Source organism: Amphibalanus amphitrite, unplaced genomic scaffold, assembly GCF_019059575.1.
Source record: "Amphibalanus amphitrite isolate SeventyFive unplaced genomic scaffold, NRLGWU_Aamphi_draft 000084F_arrow, whole genome shotgun sequence".
In the NCBI taxonomy this organism is placed as follows: Eukaryota; Metazoa; Arthropoda; class Thecostraca; order Balanomorpha; family Balanidae; genus Amphibalanus; species Amphibalanus amphitrite.
Window position 1 is genome coordinate 957,200 of NW_024881580.1, and position 26,269 is coordinate 983,468.

General features: G+C 48.1%; 1 protein-coding gene and 1 long non-coding RNA gene across 3 annotated transcripts; both read left to right on the forward strand.

The window, feature by feature from the left end:
• Window positions 1-1,270: 1,270 nt before the first annotated feature.
• Window positions 1,271-26,204, forward strand: LOC122379804 (dihydropyrimidine dehydrogenase [NADP(+)]-like). Of its 2 annotated transcripts, none has more exons than XM_043362307.1 (20): window positions 1,271-1,516; window positions 2,125-2,234; window positions 5,373-5,483; window positions 16,568-16,741; window positions 17,292-17,453; window positions 18,122-18,321; window positions 18,581-18,707; window positions 18,937-19,087; window positions 19,366-19,535; window positions 19,945-20,155; window positions 20,503-20,687; window positions 20,912-21,127; window positions 21,353-21,517; window positions 21,721-21,873; window positions 22,130-22,250; window positions 22,775-23,037; window positions 23,259-23,438; window positions 24,658-24,882; window positions 25,246-25,403; window positions 25,769-26,204. In XM_043362307.1, the coding sequence occupies exons 2-20, from the start codon at window positions 2,196-2,198 to the stop codon at window positions 25,824-25,826; spliced, it is 3,069 nt and encodes a 1,022-aa protein (XP_043218242.1). In that variant the 5' UTR covers window positions 1,271-1,516; window positions 2,125-2,195; the 3' UTR covers window positions 25,827-26,204. The 2 variants fall into 2 exon arrangements, with proteins under 2 accessions (XP_043218242.1, XP_043218241.1); XM_043362306.1 differs by having other exon boundaries at window positions 1,340-1,521.
• LOC122379808 lies at window positions 6,417-11,512 on the forward strand. The gene is made up of 3 exons (XR_006256230.1): window positions 6,417-6,648; window positions 9,587-9,675; window positions 11,088-11,512. It is a non-coding gene; the product is annotated as an uncharacterized LOC122379808 (long non-coding RNA).
• Window positions 26,205-26,269: the final 65 nt, after the last annotated feature.

Genomic DNA, 26,269 nt, shown 5'->3' on the forward strand with positions numbered 1-26,269 from the left:
GGTATTCCGCCGCTACTGACTGTGTCACGGAAAATCTGGAACAATAATCACCAAAATGTTAATCGTAATGCATGTCGAGAAATAAAAGCTTGTTTACGTATACTGCTTTAGAAATAGAAAGGCTGGTTGCTTTCGGGTCTGAGCAGGTATCGTCTTGGTCCGTGTCGAGGAATATCATGTGGACCAGCTGCCGTCAGGATCTTAACCCGGCAGTTGCTGGGGTATTTCGCCACCCACCGTTTGCTGGGGGGGAGGGGGGGGGCGTTAAACGCCCCCAGCCGATAACTCGAGAACCAATAGGCGCAGCGAAACGCACGAGGCGGCAAACGAAAGAGCGCGAAGAGACGCTTCAGATGAGTACTTTAAAGTTGAATTTTGAGGTCACAGGTCGGGTCAAGGTCAGGTCAAACACCTGAAATCGGGCTTTCAGTAGCACGGACTTCAGGACTTCGCAATGGGCGCCTCTCGCCATAAACTCTGTGAAAACGGTGCACAATCCATCTTATAAGGCCTACAAGAGTGTCAGCTCCATGTAGGGGTCAGTCAAGCATAGGTCAGGGTCAAGGTCAGGTCAACCGGGTAGGCACATATCCCCGAAAATCAAAACTGATATTCGGAGCCTGTGGCAGATGTTTTATAGGTAATTTGGGGCGTAGAACACGATGGTGACATTCATTTTATCATATGTGTACGTGTTTGGCTCAAAAAGTTCAATTTAAGAAATTCATGTATCATGGTCGTGAAGTAGTCACGAAAAATTGCCAAGATTCAGTTCAAGATTATGGAAAATGCGGAACGATAATCAATAATCAAAGATAGCCATTTGATTGATCATGGTATTGGCAGTCTAATGGCGTTTACGGCATGTCTGTATGTCTATTCTGTGATTTTATATGATTTTTTGAACATATGCCGTTTTTGGTCGAAAACTCAGAAATCATGACGTCACTAAAACCTCGATATCTCAAAAATTTTCCGACCGATTTTTTTGAAACTTTGTCACAATAAACTTCAATTAATTCCCTACAGGTACCCAAAATTTGGCGCGCCTGCGGCGCGCCGTTTTTATGCTATGGCCCGGCGAAAAAAGTGGGGGCGTTTAACGCCCCCCCCCCCAGCAACTCGCGGGTTAAGCAAGTACCCGAAACTCCATTTCACCACGTGCATGACCAGTTAAACACTACTTCGTCCTGGCCCCTGCGCCTGCGTATCTCATCTCATACATCATACTCACAGTCGCCGAGCCGTGCTGCTGAGGCCAACGAGGGCTCAGAGGGCGCCACGTCCCTGCCTGCTCGGCCCGACCCGAGTGTTTGCCGTTCCGCCCTCCCGCCGCTCCAGTCGGAGGGCCTGCGGCGCTGGACAGTGCCTCCGCCGCCGCCGGTGGAGAGAGGGACGTGTGAACTGCGGCACAGAGGTCGGAGAGTGAGCCGAGCGATCTGCGCAGTGTGGTGCGAGTGCGAGACTCTGACCGCGTGCGCTCGCTGAAGACCGCACGGAATAGCGCCGGGCAGCTGTGAGGTAAATTACATTATTTGTTTCGATGCTGTTATCGTGTAAACGTCTGCAATGTGTGATTATTTGTGTTTGACTTATTGTCGCTAGAATAACAAATGTGCGTTCTGGTGGCGTGGGTGGCGGGGCCACCCCGGGACCACTTCACTGGCCCGAACGAGCAGCTGCCCCACCGAGGTCCGTCCGTCTGGCCACGCCTGGCGATGCAGCACAAGTCTTAGACTGTATAGGAAGCCTTGCAATGCGAATCATTTTGTTCAGTGGATGCCGTCTTGTTTGGATTAACGCGCCCCGGAAAGGGATAAAGCGGTCCAATGGGTGAAAACTGTCCGTTTAGTTATTTCGGTTACCGTCTCACACTCGCAGCCGATGGAAGCAAAACACAATTCCTAAGTCCACCAACGTCTATTACAATTACAGACCAACCGTAAAGCAGAATTACGAGCGGCAGGTGCCTTCACTTCACCAAATGTTAAGATCCATTGCGGGAGTCATATCCAAACTTCATCTGTGTGGCATTCGCATGTGTCGAAGCATGACACTTAGCCTCCGTGGAAACTTCCAATCGATGCTGAGTTATTCTTGTAACGTGTTTTTTCTATCTTATAGGCGTAGCCGCGCCACCAGAGACGGAGTTTTATAGCTGATCAGTCGAGCCGCCGAGCCGTCCAGCGGAGACCATGACCTCGTGTCTGAGCGTGGACCCGCCCGATATTGAGGTGAGGACTGCCCTTAGTTCGGACGCCGGTGAAGACAGGGCGCCGGAGGGCATATTAGTCACGTGACATTTGGAACTTCTCCCTCTCTATGGGCCTTCTATATGCCAAACGTCACGTGTAAATTTAACGAACCTTGATCAAATCGCCCCAGGCGCCCTGTTTTCACCGTCGTCCCTTAGTTCGACATACCGTGGTCTGGACGACGTGTGTCGGCGGTCCGAGTCCCGAGGACCTTGGGCCGTCCGGCTCCCGGGGGCCTGACAGGACATGGGGGGAGGGGGGCGGGGGCACAGTGTCCGTTATACTGCGTACTGCGGCGCCGGCCTCGTCCCTCGGGCTCTCACGTCTTCGGGGACATATTATCACATTTGACATTGCTGTTAGTTTAGCGTGAAGGAACCACGTCCCACTTTGTACCATTTCTCAACAAAATATCGTGTGTGTTGGGGTTTAGGGGCGCCTCAACTCGGGAGGTTATATGGCGCCCATAACGACTGGTTTACATCGCTGTTATTGAGGATGTCGACACATCAATCATATCGTAAACATGTAGAAGATAAAAGGTTGCGGAAACAATGAGATAAAACTGCGGACTACCAGCCCTATGAGTTCGTCGAGAAGATGACCGAAAAACGAACGTAGTTGAGAAATTCAAAAACATTAGGGATCAGAGTCGAGTCGTCACCTATAAGACCCCGTAAAGATACGGTTCTGGATCCGAATATACGAGCTCGGTAGTCGTCAAGATCGCGGCAGTCAATGAGAACGTGACGGATAGTTAATGGAAGGTCGCACCGCGAGCAGAGCGGCCGCCTTGCCCCGCATAACAGGTATCGGTGCGTGGCGTACGTGTGACCAATACGTAACCTGCTCAGTATTACCTCGTCTTTTCTCTTTTTCTGGTAGCATGATTTCCAGTGTCCCAACGAGTGGTTTCATATGCTTCAATTTGTTATCATTCGTGCTATTCCACGAATGCTGCCATTTGTTCATTATAAAACCTTTGATGTCGGCATTAAAATCTGAGGCGGGGAGACGCATCCTGCGGGTACAAGGTAGCTACAAAATATCAAAAGTACCTAAGCATATATTGTGTTTTGTGACTTGTGAGTCCCTTTGATAACTCTATAGTTTGTTTTTTTTTTTTAATCTGAAATCAGACGCCTCTTGGCGACCACAGTCCACAATTGCGGCCAGCCGCCAGTGAGCGTCGTGCTCGTGGTCACTCGCTCACTCGAGCGCACATGCAGGCACACCGGGCCGCCCTCCGGATCCAGATACTAACGACTGTGTTAGTCTGCTGATAAGGTCACAGCCGAGACTGTCAGATAATGTCAAGTGTCAACGATCCAGATCACTCGCAGCAGCATGCCAGGGCCATGACCCGAATGACCCTAGGTCATGTCATATTTGTTTTGATTTGGTTTTGCTGAAATTGACTCTTTCGTACTGATAAAACCCCTTTCGGACCGTTGGATGATAGGATAGATAAGGGTTATGGACTGGTAAGGCAGTCAAGCGCGACCCTGAAGCTCGGCAATCCCAAGTGACCAGCCACTAAAGAAAAGTCACCAAGCCGCGCTAGCGACTACCCCGTCGGAACTGTTTATTTGGTTCCTCCAACCACTGGTTATACCTACTGATGACCGCCAGCCGGGCGGTCCTCTGGTTTCCATACGCACACGCTGTGAATACAGGCTGGTGAGCGACTGTGCAGTCCACATCCCGGATCCGGCCCCTCGTCCAATGTTATGTTCCGACACTGACCGGCTGTGCGGAGCCGGACCGTCCGCAGTCGCACTCGTATCATTATGTAACGCGGCGGCCAGCAATCGCTTTAGTCAGCGTAACAACTGCGGTACAGGTCAGGACTCAGGATGTTTCTACAAACACCAGTGATGTGGAGCTGAAGGCAAGGCGGCACTTTTTGCCCGGAGATGGAGTCGGAAACGTTCAATAATTTCTCTAAATCGTTAAGTTTGTTTTATTGATTTGTTACGTCCGTAAAAGATCATTCCTTTGACGGATCACGGGATGATGTAAGTTATATTTTATCCGCGTCTCCGTCCTCCGGTTTTTATTGCGTCGGCCTGTATGCGAGGCGACACAACGCGCTAGAGTCAAATTGCAGGGATCAGTTTCCGATTCGTAACGACCGCATTATACAGCCGTCTTGTCTCACCGCGTGGTTCATGTTCCCAAAAAGGCACTGGTTGCTTTTGGTAAATGAGGATTCAGCGAGGACCACCAGAACCGGTAGACTTTTCTCGGAGTTAGTGCCCGGACTGGAGCCCGAATGTCATCGGAGACGAAGCAATAAACCAACGGGTTCGCCATCGATGAACACCGTACAAGTTATGGCAATCATTATTCACAACATATTCGGCTTTTTCTCGTTTTCTTATAAGGCATTCATAAATATTTAGAATACCTATGCGTCTGCAGGTCGCATCACCGCATAAAATAATTATAAGCTACGATCATTAACTCACGTCTAGCCTAGGCATACTTGTAGATAAAGTTCCTGTGCAAGCATCTGCCTCGGTCATCAGGCACCCAAATGTGATACCGAGTGAACCTATTGTATTCAGAAACATCCACCATATTAGAGGAATCACGTTTCTGTTCCGTTTACCCTATGCTCCACTTGTGTCAGATAAGACAGGTCGCCTAGGTTTGTTTATTCAGCCATCGAGCTGTCGCTGACTCTGGGATACCAGGAACGACCGTATCCAGACACACCCCCTGCGTTCGGCGGTGTGGTGCTCGGCTATATCCGGGCGTCTCCGGAGACTATAGCGGCGTAAACACTGCCCGGGGTCCGAGCTGTCCCATGCTGCCTGCCGTTCGACACTGCCTCCACTGTTCTAAAGGCAGGACACATATTGCCGGTTTCCGCTGTCCGAAGGGCGATGTCAAGGCTCTGTGGGTACTAACTAGAGGACAGGAAAACCTGTCCGCTGATCATAGTGAGGATGATACTGCCACTAAGATGGTGCCGCATGAAAATGGGGGGGGGGGTAAAGTGAATAGAACAATCCCGTAGTAATGTTTCCTAGTAAATACAGTAGCATTATATTTCCCACATGCTATAGGAAGACGTGAATAGACCAATGATCAGTGCTATTCCATTTGCAGGCCATCCTGACGCTGAACCCGCAGATAAAACCGTATGCGAGCATCGTACCGTCTGCACAGACCAAGAAGAACAAGAAACATTGGAAACGCAACGCCGACAAGAAATGCGGGGTGAGTAATGCTATGCAAGATTTTATTGCAGTCATCCAGATACTCTGCTCTGACCCTGAACTTTCCACGGATGCATGCTTAGCTTGGCATGTGTTGGAGAGAAATTCGGCTGGTTCTAAGAACGGCCGGGGCTTTGGGCCGAGACCGGAACGTGTGTAACAGGTATCTGTCAACAGGTCAATCGTCACGTCTATACGGAAATCATAGTTATTCGGACAAATATAATTAGATCTCGACATTAAAAATGCAAAAGCCAGTAATGCATTTTAAAATACATTATTCGGCTTTTTGCATTTTTAATGTCGAGGAAAAGGTCAATTTCTTTTACTTATCTAATTTTGTTCAGTATGTTTCTCGCTCGAGCACTTAACAATGTTATTCGGACAAATGCAAGGCTATATAAACCATAGGACAAATGTAAGCAGATCTACTTTAGCTACTCGTCCGTAGGAAAAGTGAACCATGTGTGCTGTGTGTATAAGCAACACCTTGCTTACCGTTATACCGTGCACTGAAAGAAAAGTACACCTTGGTGGTATTTTTGGGTGATATTTGTAACCACTTTACACCACTTTCTAGACTAATTGTACCACCTTTAACCGAAAATTCAGAGTAAAAAGATGACTAGGTGCATTTTTACTCAACTTAGGTGTAATTTATACAGTACTTTAGGCTTTTCTTGCAACTATGGTGTAATTTCATGTTCTTATGTTTTTACACCTCAGCCTTTTGGTAGTAAAATTATTACCCAAGGGTAGTTTGAATCTCATGCGGATAATAAATGGCTAGTTGGTAGCATAAATTTACACTAGCGTGGCTCAGCTGATTACCGCAAAACCTAAATGGAGTAAATTTACACCGTGGGCTTGATGAGCGATGGATTGTTAGGTGTGGTTTTATGCTACATGGTTATTGCACTCTTCAAGGATATATTTTTACAGCTTGGAGCGTTATTTTACAACAGTGTTCCACGTGGCCATTTTAACCGCCATTTTGAATCGCCATTTGCATGGTGAACTGTGAAGCGTGGGGTGGCGTGGATGAAGCGCGGCAGTTCCCTATACACCGTGCATACTGCATATATCGTGAAGCGAGGCCTCCGGTGCGGCGAAGCATGCAGTGTCTGCTAGACGACCAAAACTGCGGCAAGCAGTGAACAACAAAGGTAAGGCTTTAAATGTATCTTTTGGCTAGGTATAGGCAAGGTGAAGGATGTTGCCGCATTGGTTATGATGCGCACATATGCAAGATCCCATTCAGTCTGCGTGAAGACCATGACCGATTTGAAGCTGCATCACAATTGTCAATCATTAACCCGCGCCCCGTAGGGCTATCAGCGAACCCTGCCACCCGTAGCCCCCCCCCCCCCTAAGATCTCGGAAAGTCACCGGCCGATTTTCAAAATTCAAACGGTGTTCGAAAGCCCCACCAAGGAAGTACCTTGTGACTTAATTTCATTGACCTCGGTCCAACCGATGACGTCACAGGTCAGGTCAAAGGTCGCATTTTTACCACTTACAGGCATTCCAAGAAATGTATTGTAAAATAGAGTAAAAGGCATGTTATTAAAAATCATGGATGGATAATTGTCTGTCGAACACATTTTGCTATTAGAGGTCACTGATACTAGGTCAGGTCATAGAGGTCAGGTCACTGAGGGCGACGATATGAAAGTGTCGTTTGATACATGTTTCATGGTCCATTTTACATGACAAATGTGATTGTGTGGATTAGGCAACCTTTGGGGCCATTTTAGGTTATGTTCTGGGAAAGGTCAGGTCAAGGTCAGGTCAAATTAGGTCAAGTTTCAAAGTTGATATTTTGCATAAAATGAGTAATGATTCGATGCAACTCGTCACGGGGAGTCTAATGGTGGTCTTTGTATTGAGCTACGTGATCTAGAATTACTAAAAATTGAGTTTGAAAATATGACCTCATCAATTTTGAAGTTTTCTCTCTACAACTTGGCCAAAAAAGAGGTATCGATCTCAAATTTGGTGTGTGGATGGAAGATAGTAGGGACTATCATACAAATTCCGTTTTTTTCAATCCGGAAATTTTTTGGGATTTTTTGTTATTATATCCAAAAATAACTTTTTGGATTTTGGGGGTCAAAAACCAAAAGTTACGAAAATCTGAGATGACAGATTGATAGCCCTGGTAATTCTATACCTTCTATGCATTAAACATTTTTCTGTATCTTCAAAGCTGTAGGCCTGACAGCTCTTCCCGCGATTTTTTTTGTTTTTTTTTTGTCGAAAATGACAGAAAATGACGTCATTCTGACGTCATTTGTGGCCAACCTATCGTAGCCTTTGAAAAAATGATCACAATGTGTAAAATTGATGTTCGGAGGGGTTCTGAAAGTTTGATGACGATATCTGCAGTCGTTTAGGAGATATTCACGGAAAAAGACAGGGAGGGGCCGTTTCGCCCCCACCCCCATCCCCCTCCTACGGGGCGCGGGTTAACCCGCGCGGGGCTGGGGGGGGGTAAATTTTACCCCCCCTCGCGAATATTTGCAATATCTCAAAAACGGCGGCGCGCAGCGCCGCCAAACTTTCAGTACCTTTTCTTACATCAATTTTACACGTTCCCTGAAAATTTGAGCGAAATTCGTCGGAAAATTTTTGAGAAATTGACGTTTTAGTGACGTCATGTTCGCCATTTTCGCCTCAAAAACGGCAAAAGTTCAAACGCCGCTAACATCTTCATTTTTAAAGATATCGAGACGTAACAAAAAAGGATATACGTAATTCTACTTTGTCTATCAAATGGCTATCTCGGTTTTTTGAAAATTTTGGATTTTGGCCCAAATTTTTTCAAAAAACTGACTTTTTTGGGAAAATAACTATAAAATCCAAAATTTTGAGTGTATCGAAAAAACCTGAATATATGTAAGAGAAGTGGTCTATGTGCACCTACATACCAAGTTTTAGAAGAATCGGTTCAAAAATGTGGGAGTTATTCAAAATTGTATGACGTCACGACACACAAAATTTTTGAAAAATGACTTTTTTGGAAGTTCTAGACCTCGTACGGAAACAAAAATAGCACCATTCGATTCGCCGTGAAAAACTGCATCAGATAGACACCTTTTTAGGCCTTAACAACCAACTTCAAAATTTGACCTCACTTGACCTGACCTTGACCTGACCTCGGCCTGAAATTCATCCAGAGGTGGTCCATATCACTTATTGAGTGTGCCTATTGAATTCTATGAGTAAAATGACCCATAAAACATGTGTCGCACATGCCCTTTTCTATATTTTGTTTTTGGTGACCTGACCTGACCTGACCTGACCTTGACCTTGACCTCTGAATGATATTTTATGCAACGAATATTGTCTTGGTAGCCTAAGAACACGTTTTGGGCGATCAGTCTCAGTCCATGACTCCATTCTTCGGCAACTACGGTGCAAGGCCGATACTGTAGGAACTTGCAATTTGTACCCTTGACCTGACCTTGACCTTGACCTCAAACTTAAAATTAAGTACATGTTTTTAGTTGTTCGTGATGAGATCTTTCGATTGCCGTTTGAATTTTCCAAATCGGACCATTAGTTCGGGAGATAACAGGGGGGGTAAAATTTACCCCCCCCCCCAGCCCCGCGCGTTCGGCTGGAGACCCCAGCCCCGCGCGGGTTAATAAAAATTATGCAAGACTAGGTACAGGCACGTAGTCAGGATTTTGCTCAGGTTGGGCCACAGGTCGCGGCCTGGTGTCGTACCTATACCCCCTCCAAAAAAGGAAAACTTCGGATTTCGCCCACTATTTTCGGGGTGTGTGGTGCAGCTGATTTTTTTTACTTTATTTCATTTTATGTTTGGCCATCAGGGGGACCATGGTCCCTGTGACCCCCCCCCCCCCCTTGGCTAAGTCCCTGACTAGGTAAGGTGTTTTAAGGTTTTCAATATTTTCATTAACAGTCATACTTCTTATCGATTCAAGCGGGAACATTTTTTTCTGGTATTTATTATTATTCCATCATTGACTGCATTGTGCCTAAAAGGCTATAGGGGTATTACCTACTATATCAGACGTCCAACATGCTAACATGCGTCTAGCACGTCTAACAATATTTGTTTTCCTTCCATTTCAGTCGTGGCACGACCTGACCCCTGATTATGGGGACTAGTGAGGAGCCAAATGAGTTAAAGGAAAGAGTCGTCAAGAACATCCAGCAAGTGTGTGAGTAGCGTGGGGGGAACGGTGGTTGCGGGGTCATTGGTTACTTTATATATGTCCCTCTTAGTCTTCACAGACCAGCTACAAGCGTTGGCATTTTGGCCTCTCTCTGATCCCGGCGAAATTAGCACACTATATTCATTCATGACTTAAAGGGACCCTCCCACCTTCAAAAAAGTTAATGAATTGGCACGAAAGTGATGTCGCTCGGTTCAGAAAGAGCGAAAACGAATATCTACCAAATTTCATCGAAAAATATTCACCGGTTTTCAAGATATTAGACTTTTACTTTTGTTTACTTTTTGGGATCTCCGCTGTTCCTAGCGACTTTATTTGAAAGTGCGGCATTTGTTGCGCGCAAAGCAGCATATACCACCGCGTGCTACCAAACGTTTTAGTAAAAGATTTAAAAATCGTTAGATCTCCGCTGACGTCACAAATTCTAAGGGGGCATACCAATGCACTAGCCCCTTAGAATCCGAAAACTGCAAGTTTGAAATTCCATATCTCCGAATTAAAGGGACCCTCCCACCTTAACATTAGATTTGAGTTGAGATAGCCAAAATGGGGTCCCTGGCTCACAATTACCGGTTTCGGCACTCACAACATCGAGAAATGCCTTAAATCGGAAATATTGAATTTCAAAATTGCAGCATTTTGATTCAGAGGGGCTAATGCTTAGGAATACCCCTCTGAATGTGTGACGTCAGCGCAGATATCTAACGATTTTTAAATGTTTGACTAAAACGTTTTGTAGCACGCGCAAGGTATATGCTATTTGCGCGCAACATCTGCCGCAAACGCCGCACTTCTAAAATAAAGTCGCTAGAAACAGCGGAGATCCCAAAAAAGTAAACAAAAGTAAAAGTCTAATATCTTGAAAACCGGTGAATATTTTTCGGTGAAATTTGGTAGATATTCGTTTTTGCTCTTTCTGAACCAAGCGACATCACTTTCATACCCATTCATAAACTTTTTTGAAGGTGTGAGGGTCCCTTTAAAGCATTTGTCGATGTTGTGAGTGCCCAAACCGGTATTTGCAGGCCATGGCCACCAATTTGGCTATCTCAACTCAAAACTAATGTTAAGGTGGGAGTGTCCCTTTAAAGATGCGAAATTATAATTACACTTTACCTGATTTGCCATTTTGATTCTATCCGTATACACATGTCTGATGTATCTTTACTCAACAGTAAAAGTAAATCTACGTATTGCATCCTGAACCGGTGAATACATGCAGTCAATTTATATCTCAGCTGCACCACGGGAGGGCAGCGAGCCGCGCTCCTGACGGGTCCCAAGGGGCTGAGGCTTCAACGGTAGTAAGCAACCCCACACAGATTTTTATCCTCCGGGCTCCGCTTTGTCGGGAAATCTATCACTGCTAGTTACCCACTTTATTTCCCTCCTCACAGGTGACGAACTGGTGGCGCTACTCGCCTACGGACGCTGGGCGATCTCAAGAACGAGCAGAGCTCCGTGAGTGTTCACTTCTTCAGTCGTCCCGCCTCAACGTTCAGGGAGCACTGGGCCACTTTAAGCTGTCAAAGTCAAAGGTCGGTGAAGTTGCCACAATCCTTGCAGCCCATGCCCCCATGTTTTGTCTTCCGTTCCGTGGACCATGCAAGCATATATGTACCTATTCGAGGTGCTCTACAAGAAAGCCCTATAGTTCGTTTTTCTTAAGTTCGACCCTCACTGTAAACATCTGTTTGAACACAGCACGAGAATTGCTAGCTGAACTACTTAGAAAACTGGTTAGCGCACATTGAATTAGAGGTATGAATAATATTTTCAAAATAGGTTGTGAACACTGATGATGTACCGTTATGTTAAGGGGACCCTCCCTTCCCACCTTCAAAAAAAAAATTATGAATTGGCATGAAAGTGATGTCGCTCGGTTCAGAAAGAGCGAAAACGAATATCTACTAAATTTCACCGAAAAATATTCACCGGTTTTCAAGATATTCGACTTTTACTTTTGTTTACTTTTTGGGATCTCCGCTGTTCCTGTTCCTAGCGACTTTATTTGGAAGCAATAGTTTGGCAGCTGAAAGTGCGGCACTTGTTGCGCGCAAAGCAGCATATACCACCGCGTGCTACAAAACGTTTTAGTCAAACATTTAAAAATCGTTAGATATCTGCGCTGACGTCACACATTCAGAGGGGTATTCCTATGCATTAGCCCCTCTGAATCAAAATGCTGCAATTTTGAAATTCAATATTTCCGATTTCAGGCATTTCTCGATGTTGTGAGTGCCGAAACCGGTAGTTGTGAGCCAGGGACCCCATTTTGGCTATCTCAACTCAAATCTAATGTTAAGGTGGGAGGGTCCCTTTAAGCGCCGCAGGATTTATCAATTAGTTAAGTTATAATTCCTGAGAAGTCGTCGATCTTTGTGTGGTTGTAAACATGGGCAAATACGAGCTACAAGTCTGGGAAGTAGGAGCCAGATATAAATAATTTTGATACCTACAGTTGATCACCTGTGAAATCAATGTGCGCCAACCAGTTTTCTCAGTAATCCAGCCAGCAATTTTCGTGCTGTGTTCAAAGAGACGTTTACAGTGAGGGTCGAACTTAAGAAAAACGAACTATAATTATCATCAATATTTCACTAAGTAAAGCATCGCAGAAAATAGTGTGCTCCCTGGCTGAGTAGAGTGCAAGATGCGCGTGCGAGTATACTGGCAATTGCGGTACGCCACCCTAAATGTCATGCCGGAACTCGGAAGCTCAGATTTATCACTGACCCACACACGAAGAGTGTATACTGCGTAGTCTGCGTGCGTTTCATGTTTCAAAGTTTTTCATGTTCAAGGGCCAAGAGTACAAAGTACAGGGTGGCGCACGCAAAACACCCGATTTGAGGCTTTAATGACTTCCATCATTCTTAACCGAATTAGATACTATTTTCACACAGCGTAGATACACAATTGGAATGATATTCATCCAAGTCTTAGACAAATCCATTCACGTTCAGCTCAGTTGTTCACCTCGACGTGACCCCTATCGTTTTCATCACTTTCTCGAGGCGCTCGCGGTACGCAAACGCCAAGGCCATCTATAGAAGGTACAGTCACTCCCCCGCCGACCAATCAGAGACAGATCCTGAGTGACGTCACCCCTGATGCTCGCAAGGGGTACTCCATTCCTTTACAACGTAAAAATGACTAACTTCATTTGATGATTGTTGGTGACACTATACACATATCGCTCAATTGTTGATGTCATTGGAAAGTTCAGCTAATTTTCTAGCGATAAAAAAGAGCAGCAATATGCTAAGAAATGGCCGGTTTTGAAGATATAGACGATTTAAAAATCCTCTGCAGTTGCAGGAAAGCAACGCAAAAACGCATCGAGCTTCCATTTTTACTATGAATAAATCATTTTTCAGTAAGTTTCTAGATATGGTATCGATTTATTCAACAATTTTATTACAATATTTTTATTACTTGGAACTTTATTTCAAAATAATATTTTCAAAAATGGCAACTGTTGGCAAGTAGCTTTGAAGCGATTGTGGCGCACCGCACCATTATTGTCCTGAGGCCCCCTTATGATGTCATCAAAAGTGGAGTGACATGGGCCTGGCAAACGCTGCTTTCTTGCGCATTTCGACGGTGATCTTTGCAAAGGCGGCTCTGATCCGACCTTTCAACACCGGAAGGTTCGCCGGCCGCGTTACGTATACCTTCGACTTCACAAGCCCCCACGTGAAAAAATTCACACGCGTGGTGAGGTCGGGCGAGTGCGATGGTCAGGGCACTTTAGGCGAAGCCCAACCTCACCACGTGTGAATTTTTCATGTTGTGGTTTGTGAAGTCGTAGGTATACGTAACGCGGCCGGCGAACATTCCGGAGTTCCAAGGTCGGCTCCGAGCCGCCTTTGCAGAGATCACCGTCGAGATGCGCTAGAAAGCAGCGCTGGCGTACCGCGAGCGCCTCGATAAAGCGATGAAAAACGGTAGGAGGCACGTCGAGGTGCAACACTGAGCTGAACGTGAACGTATTTGCATAAAGCTTGGAAGAATATAATCCCAAATGTGTATCTAACTACATTGTGTTAACCCGCGCCCCACTGGGAGGGGGGGGGGGCTATTTATAGCCCCCCTCTCGTTTTTCTGCAATATCTTCAAAACCGCTGGACGTGTCAACACGAAACTTTCAGGACCTTTGCCTGCATCGATTTGACACCTTGTGTCCGAATAAAAACTTTCTAGCTACCATAGGTCGGCCGCAAATGACGTCAGAGTGACGTGATATCCGTCCGGTTTTGATGCAAAACATTGAACTACGGCAATCGCTTTCAAGAGCTCAGTTTTTAAGATAGATCCGATTTCTTTGCATAGAATGACTCAAAACACATTGGACTATCAAACTGCTATCTCTGATTTTTAAAATTTCGATAATTTTGAAAATTATACATATGAACTATCAAAAATTTTAGATTGGTAATTTTTAAGACAGTTTTTGCTTTTTCGGAAAAACCTATACATTTGTGATAAAACACCTACCAGTGACCTACTCTAGGACGTTTTAGCCCGATATCCTACAAAATAGCCAAGTTATATGCTTTATAGTAAAAATATCCGTCATTATCAAATTTTCAAATCAATTTTTAGCACGTTTTTGACATCGTACACCAAAATAAATAGCACCATCGTGTTTCTGAGCTCAAACTGCATCTGATAGATACCTTTTCTGTTGAAAATTTCAACTTGAAAATTTGACCTTTTTGACCTGAAAATGACCTGACCTCAGCTTTTTCAGCTGAAAATGGCCTGATATGACACAGACGACACTGATTTCGCAATCTGGCCTAAATGGACCATAAAACATGCGTCACGTGACCAATTAAATATAATATTTCCGTGACCTAGGATGACCTTGCCGTGACCTGAAAAATTCAACAAGTTTGGTACCCTCAGGGTATCTTAGGCATGTATTCATGAGTGTGTAAACCAAAAATGAGCCAGATCCGACTTTTGAGACGGCGGCCAGAGCCCAAATAGTTAACAAGCCAAAACGTCGATAAATTTTACTTTGACCTGACCTGTGACGTCATCGGTGACCTCGAGGTCAATAAGAGTAGGTTCCGCTCGACAGTTGTTCCTGGGCTATCAGACGCCGTTTGAATTTTGACAATCGGCTTAGTAGTTTCGGAGTTAGGAGGGGGGGGGGGGGGGTCGGCGTTATTAAAAGACCCCAGTGGGGCGCAGGTTAGTATCATTCAATTTGGCTACCTATGATGGAAGTTATTCAAGTTTCACATTGGGGGTTTTACGTGCGCCACCCTGTACATAGACCAAGGTGATTGTGTGGTTTGTTACTGTATGTGACTAATGTGTCTGTGATTTAACGTAGTCAACCTCATCGAGATCGATGCGAGTGATTGAACTGTGAGTGATTGAACTATGATCAATACATAATATGTGATAAACATGATTTTTCTTAATTACTATTACATTGGTAGCAATCACGTTTTATCGCACCGACTGGAAGACATCACTGTTTTATGGTTTCATAATTTCGGATCCCTCGTACAACGCGTTCACAATGCGTATCCTGACCATAGCGTATCTGACATCCCATGGTTACACGATATGTACTATCTGAAATGGTCATTGCATGCCATCTGTTTGACTTCACCATTAACTTTGGTGCAAAGTATATATAAGCAGACGATATACCATTACATTGCAGCGTAGGCATAAAAATACACCAGAGGGTAAACTGAAATAGTGGTGTATATTTAACTCGGGGTAATTTTACTCTAAAACTTTTCAGTCATAGAATTATCTTTCTGAGTTTTTGTTTCAACGTGAATTAGAATGTGAATTATTTTTACTCTCTCAACTTTTTTCTACTCTGGTGTATAAATGCTGTTTTCTGTTTTTACACCCTGAAGCAGGGGGTGAAATCTGATTTGATATTATTACACTTGGAGTGCAGTATTACTCCCGTAAATCGCATGCTTTATTCGGTTTTACTCCCCTACACCGGGGTGTAAAATTATTCCTCTAGGGTTGGAGTTTTAGGCACCGTACTTTTACTCCAGAGAAAGTGTATTTTTAAGCTCATGGGAGTTATTTGATAACACCCGGTGGTAAAAATAGTCGCTAATCGCCCATGTTAAAGCAGTTTACACTGGGGAGTGGAATGATCACTTAGGGTTGGAGATTTAGGCACCGTAAAATTATTCCAATTTTGGGTGTACTTTTCTTTCAGTGTGTCTTCACAATTAAATTTCACAATAAATTTGACAATTCATGAAAAATGCTCACTGTTTTTGTGTAATAATTCATTAAGTTATCATTTCATCTTTCATTTCAATGCACACAAAAACGACATTGTTTAATGAACTTCCCTATAGTGGCCATCCTTTACCCCGCACTTATTAATTTATTACATAATAAGGAATAGAGGTGGCAAAATGTGGACCCGAGGACCCGGTCCAAAGAACCAGTCTGGACCCATATGGGTCCAGACCGGTTCCTGGAAATTTTCTGACGGGTCCAACCGGGTCCTACCATGAACTATAACATCTTGCACACTACACATTATTGCAAAATATAAAGTGAATGAAGTGAATGTTTCTTTGCACACAGTAGCTCATGAGTATTCCCAGTGGAAAATAGGCTGTTTTACATGATGCAACTAATGATACCTACAAGTAGTTTGTATTAATTGACTTTTGGGGAACGGGTCCAACTGGTTCCGATTCCAACTAAGACCGGGTCCGACTGGTTCCAGAAATGTCCAGCCGGGTCCGGTTCGAGTCTGGTTCCCAAAATTTTCATCTTTTGCCACCTCTAATAAGGAAGTCTGATAATATGCACTAAACCTATTTATATACCAGCCTATTTATGGTTATGTGTCGCCTTTTCAAAGACCTGTGGACCGGACCTGACAAAGAATTTCGACGACATCAAGCACACCACGCTGAGCGAACGGGCCGCGCTCAAAGAAGCCAGCCGGTGTCTGAAGTGCGCCGACGCGCCCTGCCAAAAGTCGTGCCCCACCCAGCTGGATGTCAAGGCGTTCATCACCAGCATTGCAAACAAGGTGGGTCAGCTGCCTGTGTTGTTAAACTACTACCATGCATAAATATCGTTTTTATTTCATTTGTATTCATGGTATTTTAGGCTCACAGCCTCTTGGACAAAAGGTCCAACTTGATCTCTGGTCCTCGACTACGACCTTGAGCTGAGTTCTTGGCTTGCAAAGTTATATCTCGTTGAAAGATGGACTGTGTTCGCGGCGCTCCAGGCGACGACGATCATTTGCCATACGGCCTTGAAATGCGTTGCAGCGCGCGAGGGCGGCTCAAGAGTACCACTGCCGGGCCAGTTTGGGTTCAGCGGGCGGATCCTGCGCCGCCGGCCTCCAATTGGCACAACAGGCCGTGATTGGTGCCATCCTATAGCCGCCCCTCCGGTCACTGAAGTGGACCCCAGGCTGTTACGGTGGGATACTGATGACTCTCAGTATCGGGGATGCGGCAGACATTCTTCCTTTATGTGTAGGACCGCAAGAGACGGCCGCTGCGCCGTCTCTTTCTTTTTGTCTTCGTCCCAGTCTTATAATCTACTGCCTGCATTGTCTCTCCCCGCAGAACTTTTACGGCTCGGCGCGTCAGATCCTGTCTGACAACCCGCTGGGCCTGACATGTGGCATGGTGTGCCCCACGTCGGACCTGTGTGTCGGCGGCTGCAACCTTCACGCCTCAGAGGAGGGGCCGATCAACATCGGCGGCCTGCAGCAGTTCGCCGTGGAGGTGAGGCAGTGAGTTTGTGAGTTTGTAAGTTCGTGAGCATGCGAGTTCGTGAAATCGGGGGTTTGCGAGTTCAATGTGGTTGTGAGCTTGCGACGTTAATCGTTCGTAGGTATGTGAGTCCGTGTGCTCGTGAGCTGTAAGGCTTTGGTTCATGTTAGTAAGTCGGCCATTTCAATTGAAGTGGTCAGACCGTTGTTATCTGAAAATCTGAGAAGCGGCCGCCTGTCCCGCCGCATCGTGTCAAGGACATCCTCGAACGCAGGGACGCGGCTCGGTACAGCTCCTCACAGGAAGGAAGAGGACTACATCCGTTAGTGCATCCGCACTGTACCATATTTTAAGTGTGTGTGTGTGTCAGATGTGTCTCCCGTCGAAATATGGACATGATGCAGTAGCTGGAATGGATGGAGCCGCGTGACCTTCTGTAACGAACAACGTAAAGCAGCGGTTGAAAAAAATCGCTAGCCGATTAACATGTGAAGCCGTCCAGAACTTGTCCCAGTCACAGTGGGCAGCAATACCCAAAAATCGAGAACGCTATAGCTATCCTGTGATAAATTATTTATGCAAAGTAATTTCTACGCCGATAAAGTCTCCCGATTCTGTAGTCGAGTTCTGAAGTCCGCTTGCGGGTCCGTTAACATGCATCCGTTTTCTGCCGAGTTCAGGTGTTCAAGAAGATGCGTCTGAGCCAGGTGCTGCCTCCCGAGGTGGCCACCGCTGCCGACCAGCGTCCGCCCAGCTACTCGGCGCGCGTGGCCCTGCTCGGCTGCGGGCCCGCCTCTATCAGCTGCGCTACCTTCCTCGGACGGCTCGGCTACACGGACGTCACCATCTTCGAGAAGAACGAGTACATCGGCGGACTCAGGTAGGTGATCATGCCTCTCATACGCTAGTCGGCCGCAGGAATTATGTCTTCATGCCTGACTTATAATCGGTCCCATGTGGATTAATGCATTTGCTATGTAGTCGGCCTCAGATAGGTACACTCACTTCTCTCGGATTGTAAGAGATGCTATGAAAGTTCATCTTGAGGGCCGATGAGAGTCAGACTTTTCCATTCTGTCCATTTTTACGGTTGGATTTCTGAGACAATAAAGCACCAATAACTGTTTCTTTCGCCACAGTTCATCGGAGATTCCTCAGTACCGACTGCCGTACGACGTGGTCGACTTTGAGGTGGAGCTTATGAAGGACCTGGGCGTCAAGGTGGTGACCGGCAAGGCGCTCGCCGAGAACGACCTCACCGTCAAGGTCAGCGCCCGGTCATCCAGACGCCAGTCCCGCTAAATGCTGTGCATTTCCTAGACGGGTCATTTAGAGAATCAGTTAGCTCCATCTTACCGGGTCCCTTAGCTCCATCATTGCTTAACTAGAAAGTTGTTTACTGGAGTTCAAGAGAAATCGATGCTTTCGTTATTCCTTGTCGCCTTCAACATATAAGTGCCTTACATAACTATCCTGATGAACGGTGTCTTTACAGGGACTTCAAGCGGAGGGATACGAGGCCATCTTTCTGGGTATAGGTCTGCCGCAGCCCAAAAAGATCCCGATATTTGAAAATCTGACGGAAAGCATGGGTTTCTTCACTTCCAAAGATTTTCTGCCGAAAGTGGCAGCAGGCAGCAAAGCAGGTATGTGAGTGGATGCAGCTGCCGAGGTACAAAGCCTTCCTTTTTGCTTACATCCAAGGAATTTTATAAGAGAATCCCTACCTCAGATGGTTCAGCGATAGACGAGCCGGCCTGGAAATATCGCTCAAGTGTTAACCTACATCGCTGACTTGCCAATCGATGACAGAACCGGCTCGTTACGGGGCTGAATGCGGGGCCCCGTGCCTCTGTACGGTGCGGTGAGGACAAAATGCAACAATTCAAGCAGCTCGCCTGAGCCGGACATTCCCCGTTCCCAGGAATGTGCAGCTGCAAGTCCCAGCTGCCGCAGCTCTCCGGTAACGTGATTGTGCTCGGCGCCGGAGACACGGCGTTCGACTGCGCCACGTCGGCGCTCCGCTGCGGCGCGCGGCGCGTCTACGTCGTCTTCCGCAAGGGCTTCACCAACATCAGGGCCGTGCCCGAGGAGGTGGGTGTGGAGCGAGCGCTGTATGGTGCAAGGGAAATGTCTCCTGAGCGTGGGTATGACGTCTGCAGGCGGCATTCCCCCCCCCCCCGTTTCATTCACGAACAGCAGATATGCGGTCGATTCGGCTGTGAATGATGTTATATGCGGCGGAATTAGAATTCGGGCCTTGAACCAAGACGCTTCTAGACAACAATTTCCAAATAATAACAGATTTGGCAATTTACATTTATGGATACTATTTTGTTTCAAAAATCCTTAAAATCCACCTAGGGCTGTCAATGGCTGGGCTGCAAAGTGCAAACACAGCACCAGACCTAGCCCTGACCGCCGTCAGAGACCTGACCCCTGACCTGGTCCAATGACGGTCATCTGACTTTGAAACTGATCGGACCACTGACGGTGACTGCAGATGGAGCTGGCGCGCGAGGAACAATGTGAGTTCGTGCCGTTCATGGAGCCCAGCAAGGTGATCGTGCGTGACAACCGCATCACTGCTGTAGAGTTCTGCCGCACCGAACAGGACGACTCGGGCCGCTGGGTGACCGACAACGAGCAGACCAACCGGATCCGAGCCGACTTTGTCATCTCGGCGTTCGGCAGCGGCCTCAGCGACCCCGGCGGTGAGTCATTGTGAGCGGGTAAGAGGTAGGTTAGCGGAGAAGAGGTGAGAGTGGCAGTAAGTTTAAGCAGCACCGGAGGTGATCAGGTAACCAATCAACTGGTGGGAAGGGAAGTGTAACGACTAACGAGACCTTGGACTTCGGAACATCCTGGTACTTTATTGACTTGGAAACTGTGCTACTCAGTACGTCTGGCCCCTTGGGGCCTGCCCACGGTCTTTGAGGCCTGACCGTTCCCTGTGACCGACCCTGCAGTTCAGGCAGCCATGGCACCGGTGCGTCTGGACCATTAGGGTTTGCCCGACTCCGAGGTCTAACTGACCTGCCCCTGCATATACCCTCTGCAGTTCAGGCAGCCATGGCACCAGTACGTCTCGACCGCTGGGGCCTGCCCGAGGTCAACCCGGACACAATGGCCACCAGCGAGGAGGGTGTGTTTGCCGGCGGAGACCTGGCGGGCGTGGCCGAAACCACCGTGGAGTCGGTCAACGACGGCAAAACGGCCGCATGGAGCATCCACCAGTACTTGCAGGTGGGTAGGAATGCAGGGATGAAGTGTAAGGATGATGTATAAAGCAGGCAAAAAACAAAAATGTATCGGATGGATCAGATTGATAAGAAAGATGATAAGAGAACATTTGATTCTAACTAGATGTAACGCAAATCAGACGATGCACTTACTAGCCAGAATCGAACTGTGATGCGCCCATGATGATTCAGCTGTTAAATTCGGTGTGTCATACCCGTCGTTCGCAGTCGTTGCACGGCATCCCGATCCCGGCCCAGCCGCGGCTGCCCAAGTTCTACACGCCCGTGGATGCCGTCGACCTGAGCGTGGACATCTGCGGCCTGCGCTTCCCGAACCCGTTCGGCCTGGCCTCGGCGCCACCCACCACCTCGGCACCCATGCTGCGCCGCTCCTTCGAGGCCGGCTGGGGCTTCAACGTCACCAAGACGTTCTCACTCAACAAGGTACGCGGCGGGAACCCGATTTTCCGACGGACTCCTGCCCGAAAGGCCACTGACGACGGCGTACTTCAAGCTCTCTTTTTTCACAGTGCTTCGTTTAACTCCTTCAAAGTCGCGGTACAATCACGGGATACGCAGGTTTCGGGCGGTTTGGGAAGACGTTCCGATGCGCCGGCACTGTGGCAGTTACCGTCCATATCTGCTCGTTAAACCGTGTGTGCTCGACAGGATCTGGTGACCAACGTGTCGCCTAGGATCGTGCGCGGCACCACTTCTGGACACACCTACGGACCCGGCCAGGGCTCCTTCCTCAACATCGAGCTCATCTCCGAGAAAACATGCGAGTACTGGTGCCGCAGCATCACCGAACTGAAACGGGACTTCAAGGAACAGGTGAGGCGCTGATGCGAGATTACCTCTCTGAACTGTTACTACCTCAAGTATACATAAAGTACTTGCCTCTGAGGTACTATTCTGCAGTTTTAACCACAGCGGTAAACGAATTCCAGAGATCTCGTTTGCTAGCTTAGTACAAGATGTAAGCTTGCCGATAGCCAGAGGGGCGAAGTGTCTGACCGACAGTCCTTTGCTGACAGATCCTGATTGCCAGCATCATGTGCAGCTACAACGAGGAGGACTGGACGGAGCTGGCGCAGAAGGCCGAGGCTGCCGGTGCCGACGCCCTAGAGCTCAACCTTTCCTGTCCGCACGGCATGGGAGAGCGCGGCATGGGACTCGCCTGCGGTCAGGTGAGCTGACAAGATGTAACATGGGGCTGGTCTGCGGTCAGGTGGGGATACTGGGCGGGGCCCGGCCTCGAGTCACGATGGTCGAGACGGTTGGGAAGACGTCTGGCCGACCAGGGACATGTTAGGAAGACCCAGGGCCGGTAGGGGCTACGGCATCTACGTCCAGGCGTCTTTTGTGTTTGAATTTTTTTATTATACAGCCTGCTCGCCTCAATCAGACGCTAAAGCACCTCTGACATCGCATTCTTCCGGCCAGGACCCCGAGCTGGTGCGTAACATCTGTAAGTGGGTGAGAGCCGCCGTCAAGATCCCCTTCTTCGCCAAGCTGACACCAAACGTCACGCACATCGTCGACATTGCCAAGGCCGCCAAGGAAGGTAGGACCGATCGCATTGAGTACGGCGCTGTAACGTAGACTCTACAACGAAAAAGTTATGTCCTGGGTTGAATGTGACGAGCCACGTTCGCAGATTCTATGCCGAAGCGGTATAACGTGCATGTCTGAACCTTCAGTCGATTTCGTACAGTTTGTAGGGACTGAGGAGCGGAGACAGATGCGTCTGTGACAGGGGGAAGCACTCGCCTTGGCCGTATATGGGCCAGAATGTCTAGCGATTTCGGCCATGTTGTGTATACCAAAGTCTTGAAAAGTTGATCGATGCAATCAAACTGCAAGCATGAAGCAGCAGCACTTTTGAGAAGTGTACCTCTCACTAAACTGCACCTCTGCTACCGTAATGCAATTTATATTTCTGGTATACACAACATGGCGGAAATCGATAGACAAAAACAAGCCACCAATGGTCCTTCCAGTATATATTAGAGTTCAGTGGTCTGTGACCACTAGGAAATAACCTCGATGCGTTGGAACTCGAATTGATGACTGACTGCGTGTCGACAGGTAACGCGGACGGCGTCACTGCTACCAACACCGTCTCCGGCCTGATGATGCTCAAGTCGAATGCGGTGGCGTGGCCGGCCGTCGGCAGTGACCTGAAGACCACCTACGGCGGCGTCAGCGGCAACGCCATCCGGCCGATCGCGCTGCGGGCCGTGTCGGCCATCGCGCGCGCCCTGCCCGGCTTCCCCATCCTGGCCACGGGAGGCATTGACTCGGCAGAGGCCGGACTGCAGTTCCTGCACGCCGGAGCGTCGGCACTGCAGGTTGGTAGACGTGGAACACCGCCCCTGTCTCATGCCGTTTCATGCCCCACATATCAATTGCCTGCTCGGCCGCATTCCCTCAGCTGTTCTGTACTCATTCATTCGTTCCCGCTCAAATGTTGGCCATTCAGGGCCCACGTTATATTTACAAATGCGAGACTATGGCGAAGGCTTCGGGCAGTCAATCAGCCAGGTTTTTGACTCCTCCGGACTTGTTTCAGGTGTGCAGCGCAGTGCAGAACCAGGACTTTACTCTGATTGATGACTTCTGCACCGGCCTGCGGGCGCTGCTCTACCTGTCTACGCTGCCGAGTACTGCCGACTGGGACGGTCAGAGCGCGCCCACGCCCAAACACCAGCTCGGAAAACCGGTGCCGGCCATCAGCGAGATTATCGGAAAGGTACGAAGCGCTACTCTATTGCTACAGAGTGCTGATCAGCCCAGGCAATATCAACGAAGCGGTCTGCTAGTTAACCCTCGCATGTGTAGGGGGGGGGGGGTCGGATGGACCCCCCCCCCATGGTGTTTCGCGAATAACTCGCGTAAAAAGCGGCCGATCGCGACGAAACTTTCAGTACCCTCGCATTGATCAATTTGACACCTACCCTGAAAAGTTCATGACCCTGACCCAAATGACCTTTGACCTGTGACCTCTTTTCCGAGACCATGTTTGGCCGGAATCGCGATTCGGCGTACGTCGGCTCGCATTGGCCGCGCGTTTGCAAGCTTTTCGTGGTTTCAAACGTTCAAACATGTGATTTGATGTTGCTCCCATGCATTAGGGTGGGTGTCGAGGTCACCTGAAGGTCAGGTCAGGTCATTGACCTTTGGTGACCTCGGGTGACCTCGGTTCACTTTTTCGAGTTTTACATGTTTCTAGGCTAGTTTTTGGAGCTGAATTCGAATTTAGCAACCATTTGAACATTTACGAAGTAGTTTTGGTGCCTTCGTAACATGTTACGAAGCTGTCAGAGGCGGTTGACACGTACTACGAATACCCGTCACGACGCCTACTGATTGACCTGACCTGACCTGACCCGACCTGGTCTAAATGCTTAAAGACATCATCTGTGATCAAAACTAACACGATTTTCGTGATCAGCACCCCGAAAAACCCCTTAGCAGCCTTAGCACTTTACGACTTTCTAATAGGTCCCGATTTTCCCGACTTTGGGTCATTGACCTGACCTGGAAGGTCAACCAATGACCTAGGACCTTAAAATTGGGTATCATCGGCTTCCTCTCGTCACGGGCAACACGCTCGTTTTTTCCGCGAAGCTCTAGCTCGATCAGGGGCCAAACGGCAAGGGGGGGTCCAACCGACCCCCCCCCCCCTACACATTAGAAGCTGGAAAACGCCGCACACATGCGAGGGTTAAATTACCTAACAGTTTGTGTAGGATAGACGAGCTATGAGGATGATTTGCCTTGACCGGGCGCACCAGTAACGAGGCTACATTGCAGACAGACCAGCTGACGGAGTGATGCACTTTGAGTAGAAATTGAAACACTTACTGTCCCCTCCGCGTATCACTACCACCTATTTAGAACACGAACGTTTCCAACACAGAGCCGATCAGTTAAACCGCCTGAGTAACCTACATCATGTACCGCCGCAGGGTCTGGCCAATTTCGGTCCGTACCGCGCAGAGCGGGACCGGGTACTGGCGGAGAAGCACCGCTCGGCCGACCTGCTGGACGGGAAGGCGGAGCCGCAGCGGCCGGCAGTGAAGCCCGCCGCGCCCATACCCACCATCGGAGAGCTGATCGGCAAGGCGCTGCCCATGATCGGCGCCTACAACGACCTGGACAACCAGCAGCACAAGGTGGCACTGGTGGACGAGGTGAGTGCTGAGAGCTGGGCGGTGGCGGGAAAATGGACGTTCTACATAGATGGAGGGTAGTCGTCGGAAAGAACAACAGATTCGTTGACCGCCAGTTAAATGAAGTAGATCATTCTTGGTCGGTTATGATTCGTCGACCATCAGTATCCATCCGCATGTCCAATCGAACCCAGTGCTCATGCGACGTTGCCGGCGCTGCCAGGCTAGACAGTGTCGCTCGCTCTCAGACGACATGAAGGTACGGTTAGCTAACTCGCCCTCTAGCACCGCCAGGCCGGTATAGCTGTCGGTTCGCTCCCTGGCAATGCCACGCTACATGCCATAACCGCGAGTCAGCTCACCTCCCTCTCCCGCTCCCCTCAGGACATGTGCATCAACTGCGGCAAGTGCTACATGGTTTGTAACGACTCCGGGTACCAGGCGATCGAGTTTGATCGGCGCACCCACCTTCCGAGGGTGACCACCGACTGCACCGGCTGCACGCTCTGCGTCTCCGTCTGCCCCATCATCGACTGCATCAAGTAAGACGCGCGATGGTAGTCAAGCAGCCATGATTGGGCGATGTCAGTCGCATGAGGGGAACTCACTTAATTGGCGGCAACCGCCGTTAGGCATTCTAGTCGAATTTCCCCTCTTTCTTTCTTTCTTTCTTTCTTTCTTTTCAAATATCCAAATCAAATTTCATCCCTTGGTATGGTAAGGGCGTGCGCTGCTCATTGCGGCCAAAAGTATGACCTAGAAATGGCATTGAGTGATCTTTTTTAATGCTGTGCAATTATCACCCTGTATCCATTCACATGTCTAACATGAGTCAGCCACGAAATCACAGGCCGTGCGGTAAGTTGTATGCTCAGGCATGGTCACTGACGTATGTTTTTACCAACAGGATGGTGCCACGGACCACGCCCTACGTACCCAAGCGCGGCCTGCCCCTACCGGCCTAAGCAAGAAGAGGCAACAAAAAAGAGGATCTTGCCGTTCAGAGAGACACAATATCGCCACGGACTTGCCGTATACCCACCGGTGGCATGACGCGGGGTAGATGAGTAAGCATGATGGTAGCGACGAGCGCCAGCAGCGGCCAATAAAGGGGACCAAGAGATTTGATATATGCCTTTATAGTATTATCATGATAAAGCTTACATAGTAGCTACTAACACGGGTGCGTTCTAGCTTATGTGCTTCTATCGAGGAAGATCGATAGTTCGGTAGACTGCCTTGGTCAAGACTTGGTGCTAGCATATTATTTCTGAGTGCGGGTTCGTTCTAAGGGTAAACGAAACGCTTGTTATGATAATACTCAATATATGATATTATAATTATGCAACATGTTTGACTTTCGGCTAGATTCCCCAAAAATTCAACGTTGGAAATCTCAAGACATTTG

Coding starts and splice junctions, on each gene's coding strand:
- LOC122379804 (XM_043362307.1), top strand. CDS start 2,196: ATGACCTCGTGTCTGAGCGTGGACCCGCCCGATATTGAG. Junction 18,322..18,580: donor GAGTACATCGGCGGACTCAG/GTAGGTGATCAT, acceptor CTTTCGCCACAG/TTCATCGGAGATTCCTCAGT. Junction 23,038..23,258: donor CCGGAGCGTCGGCACTGCAG/GTTGGTAGACGT, acceptor GACTTGTTTCAG/GTGTGCAGCGCAGTGCAGAA.